Genomic DNA, 12646 nt, shown 5'->3' with positions numbered 1-12646 from the left:
AAAATTTTTTTTTTGGCCACACCCCACAGTTGGGAAGATCTCTTGGAGAAGGGAATGGCTACCTACTCCAGTATTCTTGCCTGGAGAATTCCAGGGACAGAGGAGCCTGGTGGGTTACAGTCCATGGGGTCACAAAGAGTCAGACAAGACTAAATGACTTAACACTTTCACTTTTACCTTTTCACAGCCTGTGGGGGCCTTAGTTCCCCAACCAGCGATTGAACCCTTGCCCTTTGCATTGAAAAGTGAATTCTTAACCACTGGACCACCAGAGAAGTCCCAGTTCACTGAAATTTGAATTTGGATCCTGGCCAGGATTGTTCCTAAAATCCCACTGACATTTTGCTGATGGGGAATTTCAAATGTCTGAACAGAGTGATAAAGTTCTCTGGGAATTCAGAGAAGAGAGAAATTATACTGCTGGCTGAGGAGATGAGAGAGGGCTTCAAGGAAGAGGAAATATTTGAGCTCAGTTTTTAAGGTTGGGTTTGGAAGCAGAAGGGTTAGGGGAAAGGCAGTCTGGCTGTTGGGAAAGTCCCAAGAGAGGAAAGATTTGGAGACCATTAGGGGTGCATTCAAGAAAGGGCAAATAGTTTGGGTTGGCTCATGTACTCAGTGATAATCAATAAGGAAGATAAGATTTGTTACTGGCAGTAATAAAATAATCAAATATATTTCAAGTTAGTAACTAAAAATGAAACTATATTTTGTGGTCTTAGTATTACAAAATAATCTGCATGTCTGACTAGTTCCTAAGTGGTGCTGAGGCTGCTGGTCCAAGGAGCCGCACTATGAATAATGAAGTGGTGGATATCCGTCCCTGCCTATGTATAGTGTAGCATCTCATAAGCAGAGGGCTCTCAAAAATTGGCTGTTGAATGAATTAATGGATGCAAAAAGAGGTCCTGATATCAAAGATATTTTTGACAATCATTTGCCAGTGCATAGGCTTTTATTTATTTACTTTTTAATCTGTGTTTTGTCTTTTTTGCAGATGATTCTTTTTCATGGGTTAGTGCAGAAAACTTATGGATTTTGGGCAGATACATGGTTCACCTACCCTTTGAAGAAATTATGAGAATTAGTCCTATGGAAGTAAGTTTGAAAAATACATTTACATGTCTCCATCACCAACACATCTGAAGTAAGGTGTGTTCTGGACTTCCTAAGCGCTAGTGGTAAAGAACCTGCCTGCCAATGCAGGAGACCTAAGAGACGTGGGTTCGATCCCTGGGTTGGGAAGATCCCCTGGAGGGGAGGGCGATGCAACCCACTCCAGTATTCTTGCCTGGAGAATCCCATGGACAGAGGAGCCTGGCGGGCTATAGTCCATTAAATCACAAAGAGTCGGACACGACTGAATCGACTTAGCATGTACACAAAGGTGTGTTCTAAACCTCTCATGTTCAGCCAGCCAGTCGAGGTGCCCTGGAAATTGACCACTCACCTTAGCTCAATATAACTTGAGCATCTAAAGAAAACTCCTTGAATAAGGCCTCAAGCAGTCAGTTGCTGGATTGTGTTCTAGTATAGAAGAGCTAAGAAAACAAAAAGAATTGTGGACAGCTAAGACAGTTCTAATGTCAACAACATGATCTAAAGAGAAGGCTGGCTATGAACCAAAGGTCATTTAAGGGTATTTTTGAACTCAAGAAATGCCAAGGATCGTAGCTATAGAGTTTACAGTCATTGGAAGCACAAACCCAAGTCAAAAGCAACATGGATCAATTGTTGCTTCTATTTATGGCTACTTCTATTGATAGCTACTTCAGCATGAGCGATGATTGGACTTTAAAGTTTACAGTGAGAAGTGTACATATTCATGGTGCTTAACTCACTGCTCAGGAATTACTCTCCTTTTCCTGATGTTGGTCTGATGATACTAAAATCCCTTGGGAGGCATGATTCTAGAACTCAGCCTCCAAGGAATGCTGCCGCCAGGGAGGCTTTCATAAAGAGTGCCCTTCTTCAAGATTCAAGTTAATCATTTTATGGCCCAGGATAAACCATTTGGTGCCAAGACTATCCCAAAATGCATCTTATGGGTGAGGGGCCTAGTGCCATTCTGAATTTTAAGACATTCCTTTGTTTCATTATCAGACTGCTAGTGACTATATAACATCCAGCTGAAGACTAGCAGGCGGGTACTCTTTCTACCCGCTTCTGATGCCTATGTCAGAAGCTTTCTCTATCTCCTTTATACTTTAATAAAACTTTATTACACACACACACACACACACACACAAAAAGAGTGTGGGGGTTGCCACCAGTTTTTACCCTGTGTGCCCTAACTTTATCCTGGCCAGTGAAAGAAGTGTTTGCAGCAAATGACTGGCCTGTTCAAGAACTGACTCACCCAACCGTGTCTGGTTATTATGAAACCAGAGGCAGAACTAGGTTCCTCTTTCTTTAAAAAAAATTATTTCCTAATTTGGCTGTACCAGGTCTTGGTTGCAGTATGGAGGATCCTCAGTTGTGGCACGTGGATCTAGTTCCCTGACCAGGTTTTGAACCTGAGCCCCCTGCATTGGGATCATGGAGTCTTAGCCACTGGACCATGAGGGAAGTCCCTAGGTTCTTCTTTTTACCTGACAGGCTGGGAATATTACAGATGTCTCTCAGTCTCATAACCCTCAGTTATAAAATGGATTAGACCTCCATTTTACTTTTTCAAAGTAGAGTGAATTTCAGAAAGTCGATAGAGGTTAAATTCTCAGGAAGCTGGGCCCCCTAGCAGGGACTTCTTGAGATCCAGGGGCTCTTCTCAACATTTCTTCATCTTCTAAACATGTGGAGAAGGGAGGTGAAGCCACAGGGTACCAACACTCAGAGGGAATTTCTTATGGATGAAGACCACAATCTGTGAGGGAGAGACAGCTTTATGAAATCTTTAAGCGAAGAGTAACAGTGCCTCAAAATATAGGAGACCTCAGTGCGACACTCTGGGACACACAGGCAAAAAGTGAACAATAATAGAAAGAACCTGAAGAGTATATTTAATAAACTTGAATGCATTATGTATATATTTACATAATAAATGTGTGTTAAATATTATGTAAACAGGTATTTACATACATATTGTATACATATATCCAACTTTATATCTTACAAAGAGAACACACATTCTTTTTTTAAATTACCTGTGGGTCATTTGCAAACTGATTTATCTATTAAAAAAATTCTGATTCCCCAAAGCAAACAATCTGTGGACCACATTCTCTGACCTCAATAAAACAAATCTAGAAATAAATGTGCAAATATTAGCTTGAAAAAAGTTCAACTGCTCATATATTAAAAAAGGAAAACTTTCCTAAATAACAGTTGGATTGTAGAAGAAACTGAAGCAGCAGTTACAGACCATTAGGAAATCAACATCACTTACAGTTACCAAAGAGGAAATGGGATGAGGGATCGATGGATTAGGAGTTTGGGATTAGCAGATCCATGCCTCTATATATAAAAAAGATAAACCACAAGGTCCTACTGTATAGCACAGGGAACTATATTCAATATCTTGTAATAAACTATTACAGAAAAAAAAAAAAAGAAATCAATGAAAATGAGGAATGGGCATCTCCAGGTGTCTGGGGGTGGGGCGCAGCACAGGCCACCGGGGCGGGACTTCACAGGGCTCCTGCAGCCCCTCACTGATCTTCCTGGCCTCCTCCACCAGATTGGGCTGTTTATCAGCTATGACAACGCCACCAAGCAGCTGGACACGGTTTATGACGTCACACCTGAACTGGCCCAGGCGTTTCTGGAGAGGATCAGCTCCTCCAACTTTGACATGAGGAATACCTCTACCATCCACAGGCAAGGGGCGTGGGTGCCGGGCCCCCGGAGCTGTTTCCCATCTAAGCATCAGCTTCCTCTGAGCAGCAAAAGAGCCGGGGAGGGGGAGGGAAGTGGCTGATCCATCTCTTTGAATCGTCCCACATCTCTGTGCATGTGAGGGAGGTGTTTCCCCAAAGAGATCCCTTTAAAGAGGTTATGAAGTGGAGAAGAAAACAAAATGCTTTGAAGGCATCTCCTATGTGCTAACATTTTATACAGCCTTATCTATCAAGTGCTAAGATTCCAGCTCTAAGCACAGAAATGGAACTTTTTACATTCTTGGTATTCCCTCCATTCCAAGTTGTAAATGTGTCATTTATAATTGGTTAGGTCGAGTATTGGAAATAGCTAGCTCACGGGCCTCATATTTGTGAACCTGTTGTATCCTAGACCCTCAGGCAGGGAGCCCTGGAGTGAGGTCAGCTCTAGAATTTAGTGATTGTAACCTGATCCCCAGGAACTGGAACCATTTCCAGCAGGGAAGGGCCAGGAGCTGTGTACCTGGTGACCCCAGAAAGGGTTTGAATGTGGGGGGTAATTGTGCAGTGAGGAGGGGTGGTGGGCACCGTTCACCATCCTTTCTCCATCTCCCAGGGTCTTACTGTCACAGACCTTCCTCTGACAGCATCACATGACCTTACATTTTCCAAAGTCACTTGCAGAGAATATTCTCATTTAAAACTCTTACACCCTCTTCCCCTGTCCTTAGTAATTTTCACTCAATAGCATGGGCCCTATATTTTCTAGTCAGTTTAGTCAGTTGCTCAGTCGTGTCTGACTCTTTGCGACCCCATGGACAGCAGCACGCCAGGCCTCCCGGAGTTTACTCGAACTCACGTCCATCGAGTCGGTGATGCCATCGAACCATCTCATCCTCTGTTGTCCCCTTCTCCTCCCGCCTTCAATCTTACACAAAAAATAGTTTAGTGATTAAGAACATGGGGCCTGGAGCCAGAAGTCCTGGGTTTGATCCTGGCTCTGCCACTTACAGGTTGTGTGATCTGCACCTCCCTGTGTCTCTACTTCCCCATCTGTGAAATGGGAGCTAATAAGCTGCCTATTTCATTAAGACCCTTGTAAGGATTAAGCACATTTGCACATAGAAAGTGCTCAATAAAGATTAGTTATTCTTAACATGGTTATTAATATTTGGTCTTCACTTCCTCTGAGTATTTTTTTTTCTCTTTAGACACACTTTAAAATCCTTTCCCTGGGCTGGTTGCTTTCCTGGGGACATGTCTGAGAGTGTCAGTGTTTGATCATGGTCAACTAGGTGCTCCAACCATGCTAAGTCAAGTAGATTCCATTCTAATGCTAAGAGCATCCATTTCAGAATAAATGCTCAGCATCTACCAGGAAGTATGCTAATCAGTTGGTATGCATCTTCTCATTTAACTCCCACAGTACTCCTCATTCCTTCATTCATCATATTTATTATGACGTGCTATGATGGGCAAAGGAAACCTCCCCATTAAACACTTAGAGAGGCAGGGTTATAGTAGAGTGTGCGCTGCACAACGTGTGTAGCTTGCAGAGAAGTAACTTGCTGGAGGTCAGATGTCTCACAGAGCTGAGCTTCAAATTCCAGTTGGGGGTGAAGTTATGTTCTTAAGCAATAGATGCAGTGCTTCCAGCTAGACCAGGGTTCAGATCTCATCTCTGCTCCTACAGTGTTCTGACTTCTGTCTTTTTATTTTCTTTTGAAGCCTCATCATCTAGAGGTGTTGGTTGTAGAGCATCCTGGAAATAAACTTCTGCCTTCAGGGTGGGCAAATCTCTTATCTCTGTGTGGATAAGGAATGCTTTCCTTGTATCCCTTAAAGCCCCAGGAGGAGAGACAGCGTAGTTGGATGGATCTAGATTTAAGGCCCATCACCACTAGCCTTAATCTGTCTGAGTCTCAGTTTACCCTTCTGTGAAATGGGGCTAATGAGAGCACTCACCTTGCAGGGTTGTGATGAGATATAAAGGGCTCAACACGGTTCCTGGTGCTCAGCAGCTGCTATGATTGTGACCTCTTGGTTCTAACTGGAGTGGAGTCTTGGTTGTGGCCCCCCTCCTCTCCGCCCTCCACCAGCATCCCTTATCTTTTCACGCAGGCTGGGGCTGCTGGTTTGTTTCTACGATGACCTGGAGCTGCTGGACGCTGCTGTGGCCCAAGTCCTCCTTCACCAGATGATCAAATGCAGCCACCTGAGGGGCTTCCAGGCTGGTGTTCAGAAGGTGCAGAAGTGCTGTGAGGCCCCGCACCCTTGGCCTCAGTTTCACTAGCCAGAGAAATGGGAAGAATAGTCTTGTCTGCCCTTTGCAAGAAAGTGTGAATCAGATCTAAGTCCAGCCACAGCAGAAACACCGGGATGAGCTTAAAGTAGGGAGAAACAACAAAAAACTGTAGGACAAGCTTGAATAGATCAAAGTTCAATCAGAGTGTCCACCTCAGACTTGAATGTGCGTGAGGTTATTTGGGGATCTTAAATGCAGATTTAAGGTCTGGGTGGGGCCTGAGACTCTGCGTTTCTATCAAGCTTCCAGGCGATGTTGAAGCTGCTTGGCTGGTGACTGTGCTTGGAATAGAGAGGAAATAAAAGAACTCAAATCTGGTTCTACTAGTGTCATGTCCCTTCCCCAGGCTCTGCCCTCAGAGATTCTCAAGTTATTGGTCTGGGGTTTGGCCTGGGTATGGTAGGTCTTCAAAGCTACTCAGATGATTCCGATGTAGCCAGGGGGGTTACTGAATTCCTAGACCAAGATTTTGGGCAAATTGGGACATGGGGACTATCTCATTTCCCTCCTGACTCCATCTCTTTCTCTCCTTTCTTCCCTTGAAGTCTTAATTCTGCCTGGCTCCTCTCACTTCTTCCTTTTTTTAAAAAGATTTTATTTGTTTATGGCCATGCTGGGCCTTTATTGCTGAATGGGCTTTCTCTCTAGTTGTGATGTGCAGGCTTCTCATAGCTGTGGCTCTCTTGTTGTGGAGGACGGGTTCTAGGCCTGTGGGCTCAGAAGTTGCGGCTGCCAGGCTCTAGAGCAAAGCTCAGTAGTTGTAGCACATGGGCTTAGTTGCTCTGCAGCGTGTAGGATCTGCCCCGACCAGGGATTGAACCCTAGTCTCCTGCATTGGTAGGAGGATTCTTTACCACTGAGCCACCAGGGAAGCCCCTTTCTCACTTCTTTTTGTTGTTTCTCATTTTCTAAATGGGAAAGATGACATGAGAGCAATATTCAAGAAAATTTTGGTAACATCATCAGTTATTCCACATCAGTTTTTCACACATCACCAAATCCTCAGTCCCATTTGGCATTTGACACTATAGGCATTTTGTTGGTCAGTGCATATTTTTGTTTTCCAGGAAAAGAATCCTTCCCAAGTAAGCTCAAGCAAAAATAAGAAAATAGGTGTAATTTAGGGCCACAGGGACAGTTGTGACCAAGAAGAAAGTTGGGTGCAATTAGATATGAGAGAACCCTTTGGCTCATTTGGATCAATAGTTCTTACCCTGAGGGTGCATCAGAATCAGCTGGAGGGCTTGTTAGAAACAGCTTAATAAACACCTGACTCAGGAGGGCTGGGGTGGAACCTGAGATGTTGCATTTCCAACAACTCTCCAGGTGATGCTGAAACTACTGGTTAAGCCCCACACGTTGGGAGCCACTGCTGTAGGCCTTTTGCAGATGTGGAAGCTGATCTCTAGGGGAGGGGAGCTGCTGAGTCTGGAGAAAACCAGCTGTGATAGCTGTCTCTTTCACTTTACTCTGCTGCCCCCCAGTGGCCATCTGGAATACTTGCGTACACGCCTCTGACATGACTATGTGGTTCATGCAAATTCAGGTGTCAAAACACAAACCGTTCTGTTTTTGTTTTTGTTTTTGTTTTTTGTATAGAGGTCACGTTACAACAGATAAATTGATCACCTTCTTTACTGAAAGCAGTTGGGAAACACACTTGACTATAACTGGACAGGCATGTTATAAAAATAAGGGAATCACAAAACGTGAAAACTTGTAAGACATAATTTTAAATGAAAAATTTAAAATAGAGCAGAAAGTTGCATTTCTGTTCATGTTACACCTATGTAAAGACTAGATACCATAGTTTATTTATATAGGCATAATAAATTTTGGAAACATAAACACCCAATTACTAACCATAGTACTTTTTTTGAGGTAGAGTTTTCAGGAGACTTTTACTGTTGAGAATTATTTTTACACATTTATATATTATCATAAAGCTTCCCTGGATATTTCATAAAAGAAAAGTGGCCATATAGACAGGATGTAGAGTTCAAGGTCACAAAAAAAATATAGATGCTACAGGAATGTGGTGGAGTTATGAGTGAACAAAATTTCCTTCTGCCATGCTTTAAGGTTGATTTAATAACAAATTAATATTTAAATGAAGCATAGAGTGAATTTGAGCATAGGAAGGTCAAGGCCAGAGGAGGTGGCATTTTCAGCGGGGTGACTCATGGTCTGGCCTCAGCAGGAGCCCCCTTCCTTTTGATGAGCAGGGAGGGGGAGGGTGCACGCTGGGGTGTAGTCCGAAGGAGCCGCCTTCCTGCTTGCTGTCGACTCTCACCCTGGCTTGCTCCCTTTCTAGCTCAAAGCTGAGCTCCTGGAAATTGCCACGGAGAACCAGACCCTCAATGAGACTCTGGGCTCTTTGTCGGATGCGGTCGTGGGCTTGACCCACAGTCAGCTGGAATCCCTCTCCCCCGAGGCTGTGCACAGTGCCATCTCGACCCTCAACCAGGTCTCGGGCTGGGCCAGGAGCCAGGTCATCATCTTGTCTGCCAAATACCTGGCCCACCAGAAGGTCAGTTGGAGCTTTGGACTCTGTTTTAATGGCCCAAGACCGAAGGGCTGGTTATAGACCTTCAGCAGGGACAGCCAATCGGTAAGAAGACGGTGCCGAAGAAGGCTACCTGGGTGCCAATCCTTGGTCTCCCATGTGTGACAGTATCTGCTGTGTGACAGTGTCTGCTGCGTGACAGTGGGGAACTGACAACTTCTCCTTGCCTTACTTTCCCTCTTTGTAACATGGGGATAACAGTAGCTCCTATACCATAGATTTATGTGAGTCGGTACACAGGAAGAGGTTGGACAACACCTGACCTAGAGTCCGAGCTCAGTGAGTGTTAGCTATCACTGAGTTAATCATTTAACCTTCCCAACAACCCTATTAGGTCAGTAATGTTATAACCTCCATTTTCTAGGCCATTCATATGAGGCACAGAGCATACAAGGGAATTGCCAAGGCCACATGAGAGGGACAGGGCTGGGATTGAACCCAGGGCATCTGGCTTCAGAGCCCACTTGTTTCATTCCCATGCTGACTGCCTCTATCATGGCGCCATGACCACTGCCCACTCATTCTCCTTTCTGACTCAAGGCTAAGGGGAGACCATCCATCTTGTCCCTTCAAGACTTCTGGTGACTTTAGTTTGAAGGCTTTGCAGACCTTCTGTTTTGACTGGGGCCACCTAAGTCCACTCTGTGAATGTGATTTTAGAGCGCTGAGGGAGACAGTCTTGTTCCTCCCAGCCCTGGACCGAGTGGCTTTTCCCTTTCCTGGCATCCTCTTCTTACAGAGGAATGAGGTGACTTTTGCTAAGAAGCCAAGTGCTCAAAAGTCTGCTCTCCTTCAGGACAGTAAGAGACTGTTCATTCTACATGGAATAGCTCAAGGAAACCACTCAACTGGTTTTTTTTTTAAAAACCAATAAAATTTTCTGATTATATTACATTTAGCCTCTTTACTCCAAAGGAGGGGTTGGGAAACAGGCATGATTTCTGTTAAGGTGTCCAGCTACGGTCATATTTTTTTTTTATATATAAAATATCAGATTCACATCCTAAAATGCTTCTTTAATTCACCTCAAAGCTGCCACGTGAAGATAGACGAGTGCGGGGCTTTGCTGTGTCAGTTGCCCGACGGGTGACATACGGAGGGCAGCAGGCTTCTCCTGGTCCCATGAGAGGGGTGGGCAGGGCAGACAGAGATGCCGTGACCCACCCCAAGGTTCTTGCCCATTACTGCCACTGTGGGTACTGCCTGATGTTCAGGTGTTTTTTTTTTTTTTAAATAAAGCAGAAACACTAATTTGGATTTTTATAGGATCCCCCCAATTTTTAAATCTCGTCAGCTAGATCAGATTACACCAGAGAGCCCATTGCCTGGTCAAAGGTGGCATATGGGTCACTGTGCTGTGCTTAGTCGCTCAGTCATGTCCAACTCTTCATGACCCCATGGACTGCAGCCCACCAGGCTCCTCTGTCCATGGGGTTTCTCCAGGCAAGAATACTGGAGTGGGCTGCCTTGCCCTCCTCCACTGCTTTTTATTAATTCTGCTGTGGCCTCGGATGGCATAGTGATTACCCCAGCGGCACGGTTACCTATGTGTTGTGTTTTGATACTTAAGTCTCTTTCCTGATAGAAGGAGGAGGGTCTGGGAGGGCAGCTTGTGTCTTGCTCACAATGGTGCCCCAGTGCCCCTCCCGACACCCAGCCTGCAGTGGGGCCTGGTACACGCCCTTGAGGTGCAGCCCCGAGGCTGGTCCTCACCCTCCCTTGCCGGCGCCCCCAGGTGCTGTCCTTCTACAACATCAGTCAGATGGGCGTGCTGCTGGCTGGGGTCGGCACGCAGGCCTTCCACGCCATGGACCGCAGGGACCTTATGCAGCTCCTAAGAAGCGCCACCTCCCTGCACGTGTCCGACTTGTCACCTGCCCAGCAGCACGCTGTCCTGAGCAAGGTGAGAGGAAGATGTCTGGTCCGCAGCCCCTGGGGCTCTCAGGCGTGTGGTTTTGGGACTTTGTGAGGGGGCTCTGTCTTTGGGTGGGGTTGTTCTAAGCCTGGAGAATGCCTTCTTCTGATGCCCACCTCCCCTCCTTTCCAGAAAGTGCCTCTGGGTTGAACCTGATTCTCCCCAGACCCTGGTGCTGTCCCCAGCCAGCTGAATCCGAAACACTTTTCTTCAGTTGGATTTCTTGCTGTCATAATGTTTTAGGGGTTTGGTTTTCAAATGTGGAAATGAATCCTGAATTCCCCTAGTGCTTCAGAAAGGCCCCCCTTTCCTGTTCCAAAGCCATGTCCACATTTCTCGCTCTCACTTGCAGTGGGTCTTCTGGGCATCATATCCTGTTGGACCTGCCATGTCTAATTGCACAGTCTGCTAAGAAAGAAACTCAAAGGGTTGGGCCTAAAATACCAATACCTTGCAGATAGCTGTAGCTCTTGTGGTTAAAGGGTGTGGGTTTTGGAATACGACAGAATTGGGCTTGAATCTCACATTATCAACTTTCAGCCAATTACTCATTAAGCTTTGGTTTTCTTACCTGTAAAATGGGGATAAGGACTGTCCCCACCTCATTGGGTTGCTGAGCAGATCTGGTGGGACTTATTGCCCGTGAAGCACCCAACTGATGCAGCCCCTGGCCCTCACCCAACACTCAGTCCATTCTCTGCAAAGTTGTTATTATGTTTCTTCTCACTTTTGACAGGTGATCGAAGCAGGAGATACTGCCTCTGGCATTGTCAAAATACAGGGCGCTTTCTTTAAGGAAGTGTCTCTCTTTGATTTATGGAGGGAACCTGGATTCAACTCCACAGTCCTGAAGGAAAAGGAGATCCGGAGGAGTCAGGTACGACTGCAACGCCCAGAGGTGGTGCCTGGACTTCTGATTGTCTTGTGGGAAAGGTCTGTTCTAAGGTTAATTTGGTACTTGGTAAAACAAACTTATTTCTGTGTGATTAAACTCATGAACTTGGGCATACTCCGGGAGATGGTGGTAAGGGACAGGGAAGCCCGGTGTGCTGTGGTCATGGGCTTGGGAAGAGTCAGACATGACTTGGTGACTGAACAACAGCAACAAACTCAGGAGGCAGAATAGTGTTCAGTTCAGTCGCTCAGTAGTGTCCAACTCTTTGCAACCCCATGAATTGCAGCACGCCAGGCCTCCCTGTCCATCACCAACTCCCGAAGTTCACCCAGACTCACGTCCATCGAGTCAGTGATGCCATCCAGCCATCTCATCCTCTGTCGTCCCCTTTTCCTCCTGCCCCCAATCCCTCCCAGCATCAGAGTCTTTTCCAATGAGTCAACTCTTCGCATGAGGTGGCCAAAGTACTGGAGTTTCAGCTTTAGCATCATTCCTTCCAAAGAAATCCCAGGGATCTCCTTCAGAATGGACTGGTTGGATTTCCTTGCAGTCCAAGGGACTCTCAAGAGTCTTCTCCAACACCTCAGTTCAAAAGCATCAATTCTTCAGCGCTCAGCCTTCTTCACAGTCCAACTCTCACATCTATACATGACCACAGGAAAAACTATAGCCTTGACTAGATGGACTTTTGTTGGCAAAGTAATGTCTCTGCTTTTGAATATGCTATTTAAGTTGGTCATAACTTTCCTTCCAAGGAATAAGCGTTTTTTAATTTCATGGCTGCAGTCACCATCTGCAGTGATTTTGAAGCCCAAAAAAATAAAGTCTGACACTGTTTCCACTGTTTCCGCATCTATTTCCCATGAAGTGGTGGGACCGGATGCCATGATCTTTGTTTTCTGAATGTTGAGCTTTAAGCCAACTTTTTCACTCTCCTCTTTCACTTTCATCAAGAGGCTTTTTAGTTCCTCTTCACTTTCTGCCATAAGGGTGGTGTCATCTGCATATCTGAGCTTATTGATATTTCTCCCGGCAATCTTGATTCCAGCTTGTGTTTCTTCCAGTCCAGCGTTTCTCATGATGTACTCTGCATATAAGTTAAATAAGCAGGATAACAATATACAGCCTTGACGTACTCCTTTTCCTATTTGGA

The 12646-nt window shown here is 45.3% G+C and overlaps 1 protein-coding gene across 2 annotated transcripts in view; it reads left to right on the top strand.

The window, feature by feature from the left end:
* Positions 1–12646, top strand: part of OTOA (otoancorin) — a 79717-nt gene that overhangs the window by 27009 nt on the left and 40062 nt on the right. For both annotated transcript variants that reach the window (XR_015154639.1, XM_086375334.1), the window contains exons 10-15: positions 995–1095; positions 3674–3813; positions 5934–6057; positions 8432–8647; positions 10419–10586; positions 11335–11475. Coding sequence is in view for 1 of the 2 variants with exons in the window: in XM_086375334.1 (XP_086231460.1) it covers positions 995–1095; positions 3674–3813; positions 5934–6057; positions 8432–8647; positions 10419–10586; positions 11335–11475 (890 nt within the window). In the remaining variant the exon portion in view is untranslated. The remainder of the gene's footprint in view (positions 1–994; positions 1096–3673; positions 3814–5933; positions 6058–8431; positions 8648–10418; positions 10587–11334; positions 11476–12646) is intronic.

Source organism: Bos grunniens, chromosome 25, assembly GCF_055505025.1.
Source record: "Bos grunniens cultivar Pamir isolate PY7600 chromosome 25, Bosgru_T2T1.0, whole genome shotgun sequence".
Taxonomy (NCBI): Eukaryota; Metazoa; Chordata; class Mammalia; order Artiodactyla; family Bovidae; genus Bos; species Bos grunniens.
This window is presented reverse-complemented; position numbering and strand designations above follow the sequence as displayed.